The sequence below is a fragment of the Manis javanica genome, chromosome 10 (assembly GCF_040802235.1).
Source record: "Manis javanica isolate MJ-LG chromosome 10, MJ_LKY, whole genome shotgun sequence".
In the NCBI taxonomy this organism is placed as follows: Eukaryota; Metazoa; Chordata; class Mammalia; order Pholidota; family Manidae; genus Manis; species Manis javanica.
Window position 1 is genome coordinate 14,841,423 of NC_133165.1, and position 19,361 is coordinate 14,860,783.

At 35.1% G+C, this 19,361-nt stretch overlaps 1 protein-coding gene across 29 annotated transcripts in view; it reads left to right on the plus strand.

The window, feature by feature from the left end:
- Positions 1-19,361, plus strand: part of PPFIA2 (PTPRF interacting protein alpha 2) — a 493,962-nt gene that overhangs the window by 171,233 nt on the left and 303,368 nt on the right. For 7 of the 29 annotated variants that reach the window (XM_037010658.2, XM_037010662.2, XM_037010659.2 and 4 more), the window contains exon 1: positions 4,014-4,419. The exons of 19 other annotated variants lie outside the window; for them this stretch is intronic. In XM_037010658.2, the coding sequence (XP_036866553.1) occupies positions 4,339-4,419 (81 nt within the window). In that variant the 5' untranslated portion in view covers positions 4,014-4,338. Of the gene's footprint in view, positions 1-4,012; positions 4,420-19,361 lie in introns of those variants that run through there. 3 more of the 29 variants (XM_073214795.1, XM_037010664.2, XM_037010670.2) reach the window with 1 other exon arrangement.

A 19,361-nucleotide genomic window follows, 5' to 3' on the forward strand; every position in this document is an offset into this window, starting at 1 on the left:
TTGGAAAGGTTTTGTAAAAGGCAAGACTATGGCTGACATAAAGTATCATTTAATAAATCATAGCTATTGAGCCATTGTTCTTGCACTTAATAGAAAATGAAACAGAATAGTGATTGGCTTTGTCTTCCAAAGAAAGTTCTTGGAAAAGTAAAATTAAGGAGGAAATAGCATGCTTGCTACCATGGCAACTGTGGCAATAGGGATCTTGAAGAATAAGAAAGAAGGTAGTCTAAAGATTGCTTTAGTCCACTCTACAGTTCTGCTTAATATTGCCCTTGCTCATGTAATTTTTGCAATCTCTCTAATCTTGAACATGGGATGATGAATGGAGTGTCCATCCATATTGTCTTGCCACTGGGTTTCAGCCCCGGGCAAGTTCGCTATGGATTCAGTGAGACCAAAGAAATGATAGTGGAACATTCTTGGGGTGAAAGGGTTATACTCAACTTTATTCCCACGGTGGCAGGTCAGTCACTAGAATCCCATCCACTCAGAGCAAGTCTGCATGCAGCAAGCCAGGCTCTGCCTCTGGGCCTCTCTGCCCCCACAGCCGTCTTAGTCTCTGTCCTCGGTGCTGCCACCACTCCAGCCTCTGCTCTGCTCCCCTGCAGCCTTGCAGCCATGCTACTGTGTCGCCCAGAGCACTGGAATATACCTTTCCTTTCCTAGACCTCTTTATATAGAGTCAATAACAACATTTACCACATGTGTGTAGCGAGCAAGCCAACCAGGGCCAGGTGAGAATCCTGGTCACAGGAACCTTCACTTTATCCACACATATAATTTAATATTTTTAAAATTTATTATTCCAAGCTAGCCACACATGAAATTATGGAGTCGTGGAATTACAGAATTCTAATCGACTATTATTTTTCTGTTTAAGGAACAAACCAAAAGCAAAAGAAAACTCAATCCTGAATTTCATTCAATTTAATATTTGTAATGTAAGCATAAAGGTGTTCATAGGCAATCATCACATATGTGTAAACATTGGTGAAAAATGTAGTTCAAAGAGAAACCAAAGTGAAAGAAAAGAAGGACTATGGAAAGAAAATACCATTTTAAAGTTTTCTAATTTGAGTTCTGGATGACTGTATATTTGTAGGTATGTATGTGTATGCATATATATACATAAGTATATACATGTGCACACACATGTGTCTATAATGAACACATACATACAAATGTGAAATATACACATGTCAATGCATGCCTATATTTATACATATATAAAACTATAGATTACATTAAAAAATAACACATTATCATCAAGATGTGGATTAAAGCCAAATTTAACATTTTGTCTTGTTATAAATGGAAGCTTGCAAATTTCATTTTCAAAATGCTTGATTTATTTTTTTAATCTACATGGCTACAAATCTTGTAGGATCCTTAGGGATTCTAAATATTGTCTTGACTTATTTGGGACATGTTTGATTAATGTTTAGTTAGCCAAAGAAATCACTTGAATTTGAAAGACGGTCTCTGAGGTGTTAAAAGCTTTTTGTTTTTTTTGAGGGGGATCCTCCAATCAAGATCTCACTGCTAGGGCTGATTACACCTGTTGGATGGAGCTTCTCATTGGCTCGCTACAAAATGATTTCCCCTTTGTTCACCTGCCCTTCATTTCCATTCTAACTATAACGTGTCTGGCAGACCATCACTCCTCAATAAGGATTTGTTGAATGAGTGAGTGAGTGAGTGAATGATGAATGAAGGAACCCTACAAACTTGTGCATACAAAGCTGTGACTGTCAGAAACTAGGAGACTCAGAAGCAGGATGTAAAATTCAACTTACAGTTTCGACTGTCTATACAGGGTCATCTTTGCTGCACTTTGTAGAACGCATGATATAAAGATAAGGATACAGACATATACAGAGGTGCATACATATGAATATATATTTAAATAAATAGATCGTAGATAATCTACTTGGCAATATACACTTAACTAGCTTCCATATGCGATGCAATGTGGATTCACTAGAATGTATTGCCCATCTGGGCTGCAAATTTCACTCCCTCTGGCATGATTTTTAACTGAATGCTTGGCTAGAAAATTCTTTGTTATCCTATAGTGCTATGATGTAAGTTGTAGTGACATCTCTCCCCTTTCTTCCTCCTCCTCCTCTTCCTCCTCTTTTTTTTCTTTCTCTCCCCATCCCTCATCCTTTAACCATTATGTCCTTTTCCCTGCAAGCATTTATCAGAAACTAACAGACAACAGATGAGTGGTCCTTCTCAGTGTATTCGTGACTAACTTGCAGAGAATAGAGTATGGAAAGGGAAAAATAGCAACTTTACTTTAGAGCAACTTGGCACACACTACTTGAACCAAGTAATGAAAGTTAATATTACTAGTGATAGTGGATACCAAGTCCCCCCAAAATGGATGTGATGATGTCACTTCACTAATATGACCTGATGAGGGCGTTTCATCTCTGTGGTATTCTTCTCTAAAACTCCAGCGGTTATTTAATCATAAGGAAAACATCAAACAATTAATATAAGCATCAGAGTAGGGGATATCCTACAGTGTACTTGGTCACTATTTCTTGATAGTCATCCAAAGACTATCAAGGTCATTGAAAGCAAGGAAAAACTGAAAAGCTGTCACAGACCAAAGGAAATTGGAGAAGACCTGGAAACTAAAAAATGTGGCATTCTGGTTTAGAACATAGAACAGAAAGGGGACGTTAATGGAAAGACTGGTAAAATCCAAGTACAGTCTGGAGTTCAGTTAATAATAATATATTAATATCAATTTCTTAGTTCTCACCAATGTGCTACAGTAATGGAGAATGCTAACAATTGGGGAAACTGGCTGGGGTATATTTGGTAGCATTCTGTACTACCTTTGCAACTTTTTTATGAATATAAAATTATTTCCAAATTAAACATTTACTTAAAAAGTATCTTTTGGTTTATTTAGCAGTTTGCTAAGTAAACACTTCCTTGCATAATTTACCAGAATGTATGTATCCCACCTAAGGAATTGAGAATCATTTTTCTGCTTTGTTCTCATTGATGATGTTATAAATTTGAATCATAATTGGAGAATCAAAAATAAAATTGGAAAATAATTTAAGTTTTAAGAGACCATCTTCATCATATTCCTTTCATCGCATTCAGGTTCAAAGCAGGTGATTCCTGGTTCGTGATGACGTATAACTATGGCATTTTAGATACATTCACAAAGACACACTGTGGCTCATTCTCGTCTGTCTTCCTGAAGTCTCCACCTTTGAACCATGTGTAAATGGAACATTTATTTTTACCTCTAAAAAGTGTCAAGTCATCTGAATATGATCTTTGATACAGACTGAATAATTTGTGTTAAAAGACATAGAATAATGAACATGCTTTGCAACACAGCCTAGATGTTTGCAATTAATATTTATGGATCTTGAGTCAATTTTTATCTGAAAGATATTTTATTGTTTTCTATATATGAGTGATGAAGTGATTTTTTTAAAAACAAATTCATTATAGTTTTTTGACATTGATTATGAAACAATGATCGTTTAATTAAAATGAGGGAAGTAGAGTAATGATCATGCTCATATGATGTTCTTTGGGAGTTTGAAAGAGTAGAAATAGTTGGTGCAATTTATTTGATGTTCCTAGTATATTATAGCCTTACTGAATTGTGTGCCTGGGCCTCAGTGTCCTAGCCAGCTATCATATGCTTTGATCTGTAAATTTAAAAATAACTCTTTAAAAGAAAGGGCTATGTACAAAAATTTAAAATCTTGTTGAAAAGACTGGTAATAACAAAGAGATTTAGAAACAGTACAGAAATAATAAAGGGCGATGGAACAATAACTTGTTACTAAATACAGCTTTAAACAGTATATGAGACATGCTTCAGGTTGGTCAGAAGAGGTCCTCTGAATTACACGGTGCAGGTTTCCCTGAAATGAAACTGGATGTTATTGGTTAACCAGGATATTTAGCATAATCACTCTGCTAGACTGTGGTGGAGGGAGGTGATTATCACTGAGAACAGATGGGCAGGTCCACAGCACTGCCAGATTCTGCACAAGCTCCATTTATTGTTGGTTCTTGCTTTTCCCTTCTGTTTCTGATTTTCTTTTAAAACATTGTATATTCTAAAGAACTAGCTGCACAAAAGGTTGGTGGCTGATGACCTTCCAGCTTCAATTTCAAACGTAGGAGAAAGATTCAAAATGCTATTACTGTGTATCTATGAAGGATGGGGCAGACTTCCTTTTCCCCTCCACCCTCCCTCAATGCGTGCACGGATTTATCTGCACGCTAAGCTCTCTGCTCTGCATCTGTAGCTCCTTGTGGATTATATTGTCTCTGTGATCAGAAATGATTTTCTCGGATATGAACACCGTTTCTGGCTCCCCTAAAGTGCATCCTCCTAATGGGACCCGATTTTACACTTTTCAAGTAAGTGCTTTAAACAGCTTCACTACTTAGGAAGTTAATATATCGTCAAACTTTTAATAAAGGGAAATTTAAAAAAAGGAAATCAGCAAAGTGTCAAGGTATTAAAGAGGATATAAAAAATGGATCATGTGCATGTTCTACCTATTTTTTAAATATGGAAATTAGATGGCATTAGAATTCTCTGTGAATTCAAGCAAAACGAGTGGACATTTAATTTTTACAGGGATTTTAAAATTTGCTGTAATATCATCCCGAGTGTTTATGAGACATGTCTCCTGATATTGTTATTTATGGCTATAATATGGTGCACATTATATAGTTACTCTCTTTACATATCACAGAGATAGTAGAATTAAAAGACATTTTATGGAACTTTGCAAACTATGTCCTCTGGGCTTAGAAAACTGTTTTGTATTTCATATACACAGCTTAACATAATTCCTTTGGTTTAATTTTGTTATGTATGCAATATTTGAGCAGTCAATAATAGGAGGCTTAAGTACCATGGTTAGTATGCTTTTCAATTTCAGGTAAGTAGAAACTCATTAAGATGGAAGATTTTCTATATTATCAAAAAGTCAAAATGATTTATAAATATAAATGTTTGTTACAAAGCTGTTACCTACTAAATGCATTTCAGTTGCCTGTGGATAAATCAGTCATCAATCAAGAAAATGGTAAAGTCTAAACTAAATCATATTCCACCTCATTTTTATTTTCAAATTGCATCTTTCAGTACTAAGGTTTACTTTGTAATTCAGTCATATCATTATTGCATAAAAAGGGAATATGAACCTCTTCTTTCTGCATATTTTACATTATGGGAATAAAAACAACCTGGCATTTCATTATTTTAACTATGTGTTTACAATATTCTGAAATATATATAAAGACTTAGAGAATCATTAATATAGTAGAAGTAGAATTCTTTTCAAAGGGGGCTCTGAATAAATGCACATCTGAATTATTAACACTCTTGCCTCTGCAAACTATGAGCAGTAGATATAATTACTCTCTTTCCCCTTTTTATACTTCTATTTTAATCCTGTGTCGCCTCTCCTGCTTTACACTGATGTCTACTGATAGTACAAGTCTGCTGTTACAAAATGTATTTGCTTTCCAGTGGAGATCTGCTTACTGTGGCAGGGACTCAAAATGCAAGTGCCCTGGGGCTGTTCTACAGAATTATTACTTTTTTTTCTTCTCTGTACACTGAGATATAAACACTCTACAATATCCTGTAGCTGGCTCTTTGAGGGCAGCTCTTGCCATTAGGTATTCTACTTCAGTCTCTTCGAGTTTAAGGGTCAGTAAATTCCATATGCTCAGTCATAACACAGGCTTTGCAATTCCTTCAGTAAAGATCTTGCTGACAACTTTCTTGGTAGGTGATTTTCTTTGAAAACATACTGGACTGATTTTTACCCACTCATTTTTGTTGTTGATGTTATAACAATTTGTGTAAAAACTCTAGAACTTCAGATAAAATAGAAGTGTTGGCCAATATGAACTCTATTCTCCTACATTTTTAATTCATAAAATGACATTTCATCCTGACATTTATGATAACAGGCAATATGTGTTTAACTTTTTTGTTGCTATTTGTTTTTGTTTTGGTGGAAGAAAAGGAAAAAAGAAAAATGGTTTTTAAAGCATGAAAGTTGGCTGCTTTTATTTTCAAGGGACAGAAACATGATTATTCTTATTAATATTACATTAACGTATTTTAAGGCACTATATTTTCTTTGGTTGAAATAGTTATAAGAAATGAGATGCTGTAAAAGTAGCAGACCATTTCTCAAAAAATATATCTGGTGAAAATGATTAGTTAAATTTTCAAAAGTGGTTCTCATTATGGAATGGCATAAATGCATTTCTGAAATGATTCTGCATCAAGAAGCTGAGATTTTAATGCTTACTTTCTTCAAATTATTGTAGCACAAGAGTTAACATATGTTATGATAGCTTAGCATGAATAATACTTAGTTTCAATTCCATTTTCTCATTAAATGTTCAAACTCTCCTGTAATTTTGCTAAAAATTGTACATTATCAAATTATGAGAGTATGATTTAGAACATGTTTGACCTGAAAACAGTTAAAGGCTAAAAAGACAGCAAATAAGAAGCTGAGTAATACTCTAATTACGAGACTTTCTTTTTCATGGCAATTTAAGTTAGCCAAATATATTTATACCTCTAAACGCACATGCAAAAACTGTTTGTAAAAACTAACGATTTTCTTATGTGTGAGATTTCACCTCTCTATTACTATGAATACACTGTGTCTACATGTTCCTATTCAGAGGTGCCTGGATCCTGGATAATGCCAGCACCCAAACGGCACAGTATGTTTAGTAATTTATTTATCACCCAAAATCAAATCCTATAGGGTAGTTACCTAGACTGCCCTTTGACTGACAAAAATTAAGATTCATTGCTACTCTAGGAAAAGATTAATGATAATATCTGTATGCATTAGAACTGTCAGTTTATGGGGCTCAAATTTGTATAAATGGGAAGTCTATGTTAAAATAAAATTACATGGATATTTATATACACACACAGATATATATATATATATATATATATATATATATATATATATATATATATATATGCAATATATATTAGTGCAGTAAATCCTTGATTTTATGTCTGTAAAATTATGTCTCATCATGATATTTACCTCATTTTGTAAATAAAACCATCTATATATTTTACTAACCCTCTAGACTGGCTAATTAGGACTTAATATGTTAATCCTCCTCACTGATGTTGGTACCCAACAAATGACTCATTTCTTAGAGATTGAGTATCTTCACCTAGTGGTTTCAGACTGTGTCTGCATAGCCCTAAGTTTCAAGGGAGGTTGTCAGTGGTTACTAGGGACAGCAGGGCAGAAGATGGTAATGTGCCCTTATTCTCCATTTACCTGCTTTATGCCCTGGAACTCCATACAGGCTTTCATGAGCAACAATATGCTTCCTTCAAAAACAAAGTAAAAGAAAGTTTGCAAACTCCTTCCTCAAACTAAAGGAATTTATTTCTGATATAACAGCTTTATCTATTTGACTCCATCATGGATTTATTTCTGTTTAGAATACATTTCTTTACCATTCAATCCTAGCATTAATAACACTAACTGCCAGGACACTGTGCAAAAAAATGGGACTCAGTTGTCCCCTGGTACCACTGAAAATAAGAGAAAGACACTTTATCACAATATAGTCTGCCATTTCCATGTTTAAAATACTTTATGCATTCCCTGAGAGTACCATTCAAGCCCTAGCTTGCCATAAAAGCCCTTTGCGGTCTGGAGCACATGCAACATTCGGCGTCACTTTTGCTCTGCTTTCCCAGAAAGTCCTCTGTATGCCTCTGTTGTCTTTGCCTCTTCACTGAACTTACACAGTGGAAAACTGTTTTACTGAAAAACTCATCTCAAATGCCGCCTCCCCTGTGAAGCCTTCACTCATTAACCTCACTCCTCCAAGCATGCTGTCTTGAATGCCTTCACTTTGATTCTTGGACTGTTCATACACTACTGAGCACTTACTAGGCTTTGTTTTAACCCCTGTGAACATTGTATCCATCTGTGTCCCTAGCAGTGGATCCTGCCAATATCTCTGTTTAATGAGCTGATGACATATATTTGAAAGGTAAATGATTATGAAAACACAATATGCAACAAGTACTTTTTCTTTAAACAATATACGTAGTTGCTGAGGAATGACTATTATTAAAGAAAATATCTAAAGATACATAAATTTGTTTAATACTAAGCCCTGTGTACCACTGATAGATTCTTTAAAATAGGCACAGTTATAATCAGTAATCAAAGAAAAGCTTCAGTGTTACTGTTTTTAAAATATATTTCTATGGCAGCTAGGAAAAAACCCTTTAAGTATTTTTTTTATTAAGGTATCATTGATATACACTCTTATGAAGGTTTCACATGAAAAAAATAGTGGTTACTACATTCACCCATATGATCAAGTCCCCTCCCATACCCACTGAAGTCACTGTCAATCAATGTAGTAAGATGCCACAGAGTCACTACTTGTCTTCTCTTAGCTACACTGTCTTCTGCATGACAACCCACACACCATGTGTATTAATCATAATACCCCTCAATCCCCTTCTCCCTCCCTCGTTCCCCGCCCTCCCCCACCCCACCCCCTTTGGTAACCGCTAGTACCTTCTTTGGAGTCTGTTAGTCTGCTGCTGTTTTCCTTCAGTTTTACTTCGTTGTTATACTCCACAAATGAGTGAAATCATTTGGTACTTATCTTTCTCTGCCCGGCTTATTTCACTGAGAATAATACCCTCTAGCTCCATCCATACTGTTGCAAATGGTAGGATATGTTTTCTTCTTATGGCTGAATAGTATTCCATTGTGTATATGTACCACCTCTTCTTTATCCATTCATCTACTGATGGACACTTAGGTTGCTTCCATTTCTTGACTATTGTAAATAGTGCTGCAATAAACATAGGAGTGCATATGTCTTTTACAAACTGGGCTCCTGCATTCTTAGGGTGAATTCCTCAGAGTGGGATTCCTGGGTCAAATGGTATTTCTATTTTTAGTTTTTTTGAGGAACCTCCATACTGCTTTCCACAATGGTTGAACTAATTTATATTCCCACTAACAGTGGAGGAGGGTTCTCCTTTCTCCACTTCCTCACCAGCATTTGTTGTTGTTTGTCTTTTGGGTGTTGGCCATCCTACCTGGTGTGAGGTGATACCTCATTGTGGTTTTAATTTGCATTTTCCTGATGATTAGTGATGTGGATGGCCCTGTTGGCCATCTAAATTTCTTCTTTGGAGAAGTGTCTGTTCATATCCTCCACCCATTTTTTAATCAGGTCATTTGCTTTTTGGTTGTTAAGGTGTCTGAGTTGTTTATATATTTTGGATGTTAACCCTTTGTCAGATATGTCATTTGCAAATATATTCTCCCATACTGTAGGATGCCTTTTTGTTCTGCTGATAGTGTCCTTTGCAATACAGAAGCTTTTTGGTTTGATGTAGTCCCATTTGTTCATTTTTAGTTTTGTTTCCCTTGCCCGAGGAGGTTCATTCAGGAAAAAATTCCTCATGTTTATATTCAAGAGATTTTTCCCTATGTTTTCTTCTAAGAGTTTTATGGTTTCATGAGTTACATTCAGGTCTTTGATCCATTTTGAGTTTACTTTTGTGTATGGCATTAGACAATAGTCCAGTTTCATTCTCTTACATGTAGCTGTCCAGGTTTTCCAACACCAGTTGTTGAAGACACTTTCATTTCCCCATTGTATATCCATGGCTCCTTTATTGTATATTAATTGATCATACATGCTTGGATTTATATCTGGGCTCTCAATTCTGTTTCATTGAACTATGAGTCTGTTCTTGTGTCAGTGCCAGATTGTCTTGATTACTGTGGCTTTGTAGTAGAGTTTGAAGTCAAGAAGTATAATGCCCCCAGCTTTATTCTTCCTTCTCAGGATTGCTTTAGCTGTTCAGGGTCTTTTGTGGTTCCATATGAATTTTAGAACTATTTGCTCTAGTTTGTGGAAGAATGCCATTGGTATTTTAATAGGGATGGCATTGAATCTGTAGATTGCTTTATGCAAGATGGCCATTTCTACAATATTAATTCTCCCTATCCATGAGCACGGGATGTGTTTCCATTTATTGGTATCTTCTTTAATTTCTCTCATGAGTTTCTTGTAGTTTTCAGAGTATAGGTCTTTCACCTCCTTGGTTAAGTTTATTCCTAGGTATTTTATTCCCTTTATGTCTTTTTCTTTCTTTATCATCCCTTATATTTAGTATGTTTCATATTTATGAGGAAAAAAGTTAAATTTGGTTAGTATACATTTTCCCATTTAGTGGATAGGATTAGCATGTGAGATATATAGAGTTCTAATATCAAGGTAGAAATCTCAATTGCATAAAAAATTTCATTCAAGAAACACTATCTTAATTAGTATGGGACACCATATCTTTGTGATCAAATGAGGTTAAGGTAATTTTGGCTTTTCAGAAATGAACCAGAATTTTTTATATTCTATTATTTTGGTTTCACCTAGGTGTCCATCATTATTCTTCTTTTATTTGGGACACATTATAACTTCTTACTGTTGATGATCTTAAAATGCATTAGAAATACTAAGCAGAATACTTGGCACATGTAACATGCTTAAAAAATAAATAAATGAAGGCAAATAGCCCTATAGATATAAGAAAGACAGACTTCTTGACTCCAGGCTTATTAAGCTTCATAATTTCTAATCTTGATGATATATTAATTCAGAACCTCGTAAGTATTTGGCTCCACCACTTTAAAACATTGTACCTACAACTTCATTGGGTTTTTTAATCTACGGTTTTCACTTACTTACATTACACGTCCTTATTTTATCTTTGCTGACATAATATTCTCCTAGTGGAAATAAGTTTTTATACTAACCGAATTGCCAATAAATTTATATTCTTTAATTGCACTAAAAGATAAAAAGGGAAGTTGAAGGGGAATATCTTCCTAAATATACACCTTTGTTAATTTAAGAATGCTCTGTGTATCAGTGAAACAACCATATAAATCAATGAACAGACCCTGGGGTTCCATTTAGGAAATCAGAACTCTTCCATCTGCAAAAGTTTTTGCTGAATGAAAGTCTGTTAGGCTGTATGTTCTGTGAGAGGACAGGCACTGTGTCCTTTTCACTGTTAAGTCACTAGCAATAAGTATAGTGCCTGGCACACAGCCATAGTAAATAGGTATTGAACTGAATTACAAACTTAAAGGAAGACTATCACACAGGAGTTGCTGGTGTCTTGATTTAGGATGAATTTGCAACAGGAGCACATAAATTGTTGTAAGATTACCTTGCTGGGTCTACAAGTACATTTCACTTGTACCTAGCTAAAATAGCTCTATATTAAAGGTAACACTTGGAGGGGAGGGAAATTGGAAGCAGGGACATGATTGAGGAGGCTGTTGTGATAAAGCATTTCATGCACTGAGCAGTATCTGGTGGTCAGTGAGCTCAACAAGCAGCAGCCACAGCAGTGGCAGCCTGAGGTGGGGTCTGAAGGCTACACTGTAAGTGGCAAGGATATGAGATACGAGAAGTTAAGGATGAGGGGAAAGTCGTGAAGAGAGACACTCAAAAGAGTATATTAACTTACTGAATATAGGAGACAAAAGAGGAAAAGGCAAGATTACCTCCAAAGTTTTTAGGGAGAGAGGAAGATGAAGGAGAAGCAGTTTTGGAAACAATATACTGAGTTTTGTTTTGCACAGATTGAGTAGACAGTTGGAAACTGAGAGACAGGTTTGGCTCTCAGGAGAGAGATCTGAGTAGTGGATGTAAATGTGGAAGGCATCTGCTTACAGAATAAGGAAGGTTATGGAAGTGGATGAAGTGAAATTGAAGGACTGAGAATGGGCTGGGTGAGGAGGGACATGAGATCTTTGGATACATTGATTTACCCAGAATTATTGTCACTTTAAGCATGTGTGCTTGGTGTATTTTGCAAACACATTTTGGAAGCTTTTCCCTCATCACCCCTCCTTGAATATCAACTCAAATCTAATTCAAGATAGATTTCTTGCCTCTTTATGTGTGTTTGCTTTATTTTTAAAATGCATTTTGGAAGTAAACATCCCTTTCAAACCCCTGCTTCAATATCATCACTAAATCTTAATTCAACCTAAGTCCTCCTGTCTTTGTATTCCGTGTCTATTGTACTGCTCATTATACTACATTTAGTTTTTCACTTACCTCTTTTTACTTGTAGTCTGTGGACTCCTGAATAGCATAACATTTATATTACTTAACTATTTATATTTGTTTATTGACATCTAGTCTAATAGCTGTCTGTTCTTTTAGAATGAAGGAATGAATTAGTGTTTAAATTTGTGTCTACCTATCATTAATTCTTTTCTGTCAATTTGTGAAATCATTCAACATACCTTGTTGAGAATCCTGAGTACACCAGACTTTAATAGTGGAGAGCTTTGATACTATGTTGTTTAGATATTAAAAATGCCTAAATAATAAAATGATTTAATGATAATATAGTGTAGTTCAAATGTTTGTCTACACATCTCTTTTATTTACAGAACACTAAATAATAATTTACTTTAGATATACTCTATTTTCAAGGAGCAATGTGTTGGAATAAATAATGGCTAAAAATAAATATTATAATGGAGAATCATTTAAAATACAGTAACATTTTGCTGAGTTAGTTAATTCCAAATGTGTACCTGAGAAATACTTCAAGAAAGAATATTACTTTAAAATAAGAAATTTTGAAATAACTCCATCATACAAACATAGGTGAAAAAAATTACCGTTCCAACCTATATATACCAGCCATGCTCTATGGCCCAGCCATGATCTGTGGGATCAGCCTGGAGTTCTACTCTGTCTTATCTTAGATTTTTAGACTCCCCCTAAATTTTTATTGTCTGTATCATCTTGCTGTTCCAAAGCACATTAGGAACCCGAGGCTCCCATATCTTTAGTTTTGTGTTCCCTGTGCCCATGTTGGACCATGTATGTGTAGACACTCATTCAATACAAGCTTTTGGTGATGGTGATCAGGGAGAAGAAATACACCTTCTTCAGTTAAGAGGCTACCATGGACAGGCTGGTCTCTAGACTAGCATGTTATTTTGAAAAGAGCAGTGACTGATTTGTTTTACTGAATCATAACCATCTGATATTTACTCTTCTTACTGCATTCTTTTGCCTGACAAAAAAAGAAACTGTGTATTTCCTTTGACCTTGAACATGTTTATTGATAGATGGCAGAGAAAGCTAGAAAAATCAAGAAGGGAGAGGTTAAAGGAAGAGCTTAAACATTAGCCTTGGAAGGAAGAATGCTTCCTCTTTTAAGAAAATAAAAGATAAGGCAAATATGGGTAAAGAGGTAGAAAGAAACATGATAGGAAAAAAGTTGAGGCATTCAACATCCAAACGCTTTATCCTAATCACTTTACCTAAAGTGGGTAGGATAAGTATATTACATGCTTTAGGAGAGGGGGAAAGGTTAGAAATAATGGCTATGTTACCAGCATATGAGAGTCGAGCTGGGATAGGAAGCACACGTTTTGAGCAGTCTTAACAAGTGAATTTTTGTGTTAATTTCCCTGAATGGAAATTGGAATGGGAATAAATTCTGGCAGATATGGCAAAATATCCAGAAAGCTGGAAATCCTAAGTGCTATGAGATTAATGTTGAGCTGAGTGCACTTGGTTTAGTCTTCAGGTAATGAATACAGGAAATAATATTTTTAATTAAAATTATATTTCACTTCTTAAAAAAAAATCTCAATTTAAAATTATGCTTTGCTTAATGCTTCTGTAATACCATGTTATATGAATTCCCAGAAAATGTATATTATCTAACATTTAAATGATTTGAGGAATTCCCAGAATATTCCATCATGCCTGGTACATAGTAAACCCTTCAAAGGAATGAATAGATATTCATTAATGGATATGGAATGAATAGATGTTCTTTAATAATATAAATTTATAGAATTGTTTAAGCTCATAAAGAATTACAACCAAATAAAGTTAGTGTATTTTGCACTGTGAGGTAATTCTCAGATTTGTTTCAATCTTATTCTCATATCTAATAATAAAGATTAAGTGGCAGTACAAAACATGTATTTAGGCAAAAATAGTCCCTAACTTATTATAAGCTAAACAAAAGGTAAGGGAGTTTGTGCCATTGTGGGAAAATGCCACCATAAAAAATGCCACAGACCAGATTACATTTAGAAAATCATCCTTACTTTTCACATTAGATTTATCTAATTTCATTTAATATAGCCAGCTAGGGTATCATATCTTCAAAAAATACAGAGAGAAATATTTAGTATGGAATGCTGCCAGCATAATTTATTAAATGAAAAATAGAAGAAAAGAAAAATTATGGATGTTATGTAGCCTAGGGAATAGAATATGGAAGGGAGACTCAATTTCTTTCACTCAAACGAAGGATTTTTTTTTTAATTTGAATCCACTATAATTGTCACAATGTCGTGAGAAAGACCTGCAGGAATCCATGAGTCTGAATAAAAATAGAAGCAGTTTCAGTTAGATGTGGAAAATGAGTCTATGACTCTTTGAGTGATTAAACTCTGAAGTGGGAGGTCATCAAAATATCTCTAAGGACTCTATATTGGGGATTTTCAAGAGGAGGCAGAGTGTAAAATGCAAGGAGAAGAGATTGATTTGAGTCTCATATCTGCACCTTGAAATGTAAATATGCAAAAATTAAATTTTACTGAGATTTAATTTCTTCATTTAAATAATGGGAATATTAAATACATTTCTCAGGGATGATAGGAGAAAATGCATTTGAAACCACTTAATATATTGAAAAACATAGTTCAGTTAAGCTCCTTTGCAAGCAATAGAGACTGATTCTGGGTCCATTCATCAAAATAAAAATGCATTAGAATGATATGGGAAACACTGAAGGAAAACCAAGCGTATCAGGATTTTATTGAGTCATGCAGCCTACATTGTGCCAGGTTCTGTTCTATGTGCTGAATAAATAGTGAGCAGCTGAAATATGAAGTTTATATTATAGAGGGATGAAAGATATAGTAAAACAAATAGGATAATGTATAGTGAGTTAGGTGGTGATAAATGCTAAAGAGAAAATAGAGCATAGAAAATGGAGAAGGAGCAGTGGAGTTTAAATTCTATGGATAGGGAAGTGGGCTGGGGAAAAGAACATGTGAATGAAGACCTGGAGGAATCAGAGGTCTTTGCCCCAAAATCTTATTCATTCTTTAGAGTCCAGTGAAATACATGTCTTCTATGAATGCACCAGAGTCCCTAGTTAGGTTCACCTGCTCCTTGCTGAGATCTCATAAATGCATATATCTCTATCATAATAATTAACACTAATCTAATCTAAGTATGCATATGTGCTTCCCCATTATACTATGAGTTCTCTATTTGTTAGGTGAATAGATTATGAGCATTCAATAAATGTGTGAATATGTACAATAGCTGTGATTATCCAAATGTTCACAAAATGCACCCCAAGTTTTATGTTGAGGATACTTGATATGATGACTCTAGGTTATGAATTATCTAACAAGAGATAGTTGATTAGCCTCGTTGTGTTGTGTGCACGTGATTGTTGATGTTCACTTTTGGAGAGAAATTCTAACTAAGGATTCATTTGTAAGGATTTTAAAACCTTTAAAAAAATACTCCTCATTTTAAATATATTCATCACTTCATATGAACTCTACATAAAACTTAGATGTTTCATTTCAAGCTGTCTGATGCTCTACATGACCAGGCTATGCAGATCAGCCTCAGTTTTCTTTTATTATCCAAAATTGTCCTGAAGTTCTCAGTATTGAGTACTAAATCTTTGTTAGTCTATAATGATATGCTATAGCAGTGTGAAGTCAGACAGACCTGTGGTGCACTCTGCTACCTACTGGACAGGTGACACAATCTCCCAGCCTCACTTCTTTCCATCTGCAAACTGGGTAAACAGAACTACCAACCTCAAAGGACCGTCATTAAGGTCAACTGAGGTGCTCAAAATGGTGCATAACATGCACAAACACAAAAGAGGCATACCTGTAGAACTCTTTTTATTAATTTTATCATTAAGTTGTCAAATACTTGAATGGCATATTTTGTCTCTCCAGACTAATTACTTCCTACTGTCAATGCAGATTCTCTCTGGGAAATGAAATTGGGATTTCAGACTTTATTGACTACACTTTATTTTATCTTCCTCTTGTGGATGTAAAAGATCCTTTGAACTGGAATAGGGATTCTTACACTTTAGAATACATAACTATCCAAAATATAGGCTCAAGTGCCACCCCTGGAGATGGTTCAGAAAATCTGGTATGAGCCAAGGAATCTGCATTTTAAACAGAATTTCAGGTGATATATATATGCAGAAAGGTCATGAATTGGTAAACAGTGGACAGCAGATGGAGAATTTTGACCACTATGAAAGGTACTTTCTATTTGAAGGATAACTACTGCATAAAAGGTTAAATATCTACAAGGTTAAGTATTCCTCCAGTTTTAACTATTCTGTTTTAGGAAGATACACTTTTCATTTGCGATGAAGTCATTTAGTTATTTCTTTCATGGGATAATTTTTAATTCCAACCGATGTGTGAATTATGAGGATTCCAAACTGCTCTGAAAGTAAGCTAATTAAATTGAAGACCAGCCCTTAGTAACGATGACCTTTAGCTTTTCCCTCCTTTCTTTGCATATGTTTGTCATGGATTTTCCAAGTTCAGACTTAGTATATTGCTGTGTCAAGAATAATATTAATTGGTTTAATTAATGATTTATCTGTCTCCTAGAAACTGTGTGAAATGAAATAAACCTTTAAATTAGCCAGTTCCTCTCTTAAAATTCAGATTTCACATTAGAGCTTGATTAAAATCATGAGTGTTTATTAGAAAAGGATGTTATTAGAAAAGGTTTATTAGAAAAGACTTTCAGGAAGAAAAGCCCATAAAATAAGTTATATGGTTGCTGTTCCTGGACTATACAATTCTCAAATATCAAAAATAAGCACTCTTGTGTGTTGGTCTTTGTCTTTATGCCTTCAGCTGAATCCCAATATTGGGCCTGCAGAGCGTCACTTCACTTGCATTAAATATCTGCTTTTATGTTGTTATATTTGCATGTTCAGAATCACAGGCTCATAAGAATCTTGTGATGTTAAAGCATTCAGTTATTTGAGAACTTGGAGTTTTAGTTCTTTCAGTTTAAAATGAAAATAATAAAACCTGTCTCCCAGGAATTATGAAGGTTAGAAATGACAAAGGAATTTTATGAAGATTAGAAATGAGTAAACTACCAAAACCATGGTAGGCTCCACAAAAGAAGAGATGATGATGATGATAATAATAAAATGATAAAAATACTAATAATACCTGATTTGGTTTCTAACATCCTGTATAACTGCCACTGATCCTCACCTCCTGAAATTCATGCCTCTGTTTACACCCCTCCTTCACTGAATTGGAAGCAACCCTGTGTAAATAATACATGGTGCAAGTGAAAGTGTGTGCCCTCTGAAGCTAGATGCGAAGGCATCGCAGCCTCACCTTGCTGTCTTGGAGCTGCTCACAAGCTGGCTGCCGTGCTGTGAGGGAGCTCAAGCCCGCCCGTGTGCACAGGCTTGCATGGAGAGGAACTCAGGCCCCCGGACCATAGCCAGCACTAACTTGCCAATCAAAAGAGTGAAACGCTTTGGAAGTGGATTCTCTAGTGATTGTCAAGCCTTCAAATGCCTGATTTACTATGCCATTTGTAAATTTCTGAGTCACAGAAACAGATAATAAATAATCATCATTTTAAGCCACTAGCTTTTGGGAATTTTTATGTAACAAAAGATAACTAATACAATGGCCAAGTTTGAAAGACAACTTCATCTCTAAGCAAGTGAATGGTAACATATTCTGTCCATATATACTTCATTACGCCTCATACAGCCTTCCTAGACAAACTGACTCACTCTTTCTCCACCAAATTTATCTTCCCACTCTACCCTCAATGCTCTTACTTCATAAATACATCAATCTTAGAGCATCAGTATTTTTCACATCAGACTTATATTATGGGCTTTTCTTCCTGAAAGTCTTTTCTAAGATGTTTACACAATACACTTGTAATTTGCCAGTCAGCAAGTACCTTAACTTCTCTTCTTGGATTTGTTGGACAGCACATTGGACTAATCTTGTTTTATGGTGATTAAATTAATACATATTATCTCTGGCATTTTCAGTGGCTTTTTCTTGGTAGGAAAAGCGTGTGATGGAAGGTCACGTCTACTTGCTCATACTGTGTTCAGGACAGGAGCCTTTTATGCAGAGAATAACCAGTCCAAAGAGAAATTTTGGAAGAAAAAAACTAAAGAAATATCTCCTTATATGGTTTTTTTTCGAAGTGGAATATTTTAATGGAGTTTTCAGTTTCCTCCTAGGCAGAAGGATGTCATTTTTAGTAAGTTGGATAGCTAATTATTTTATGAAAGACAAGATATACCAATGTTTATAGTCCTTGGATAAAATACCATTTTGTACTGAAAGAATTTGAACCCTTATTAAAGTAAACATACAGATAGAATAGCGTGGTTAGTAAAGCATTTTATTATCCTGACTAACAGAATTCAATATAACATTGATTCTTATATCTAGAATTTTCCATTAATTCTCTCATTAAAATAAAAATGTATTAGGAAGCAATCCATCAAACAGATGGTAAGGCGTGGCAGGCAACCTTCTGGCTGCACAGAAGTAGATGATAAAAGAGGAAATGTGAAAGTTATTTTTCCTGGGTGTCTATGGAAAATGGATATGCAGCCCATGATAACTATTTTTGTATTACGGTATTAGAAAATGTAACGTTAAATGTGCAATTGAATACCATCTGTGTAGTTGTGAACCAAAATCATGATCACAGATCCTACATACTAAGTAAATCTCTAACGAGAGGGTGAAAGTCAGAGGTACAATTCCTACTGAGAATGTTTCCAGCCTAGAATAGTAAGCAGATTGGGTTGTTTTTCTTTTTTAAAGATATTAGTGTATTTTTAAGTCAGAAATATTGACTGCTCTGAGACCTTTGGGGTCAAGCAAAACTTCTTTAACAGCCACAGATATTTAAAAAATAATTTACTATTTAAGGACTATATTCATTGCTACTCCACAGGAGCGTTTCAGTGAGCAGTTTTGAGGCTCCTAGCAGTAAGTGGCTGAAACCATGCTGTTCCTTTTCTGTTTCCCGTAGGGGGCTATAAATTCGTAGCTGGGGAAGTGAAGAAAGACTTGTGGCTGTGATTGTCAAACCAAACACAGCCTCAAAATCACCAGGGGAAAGCTCTGAAACCAGAGGCAGAGAGTAGAACTGGGGATCCAAGT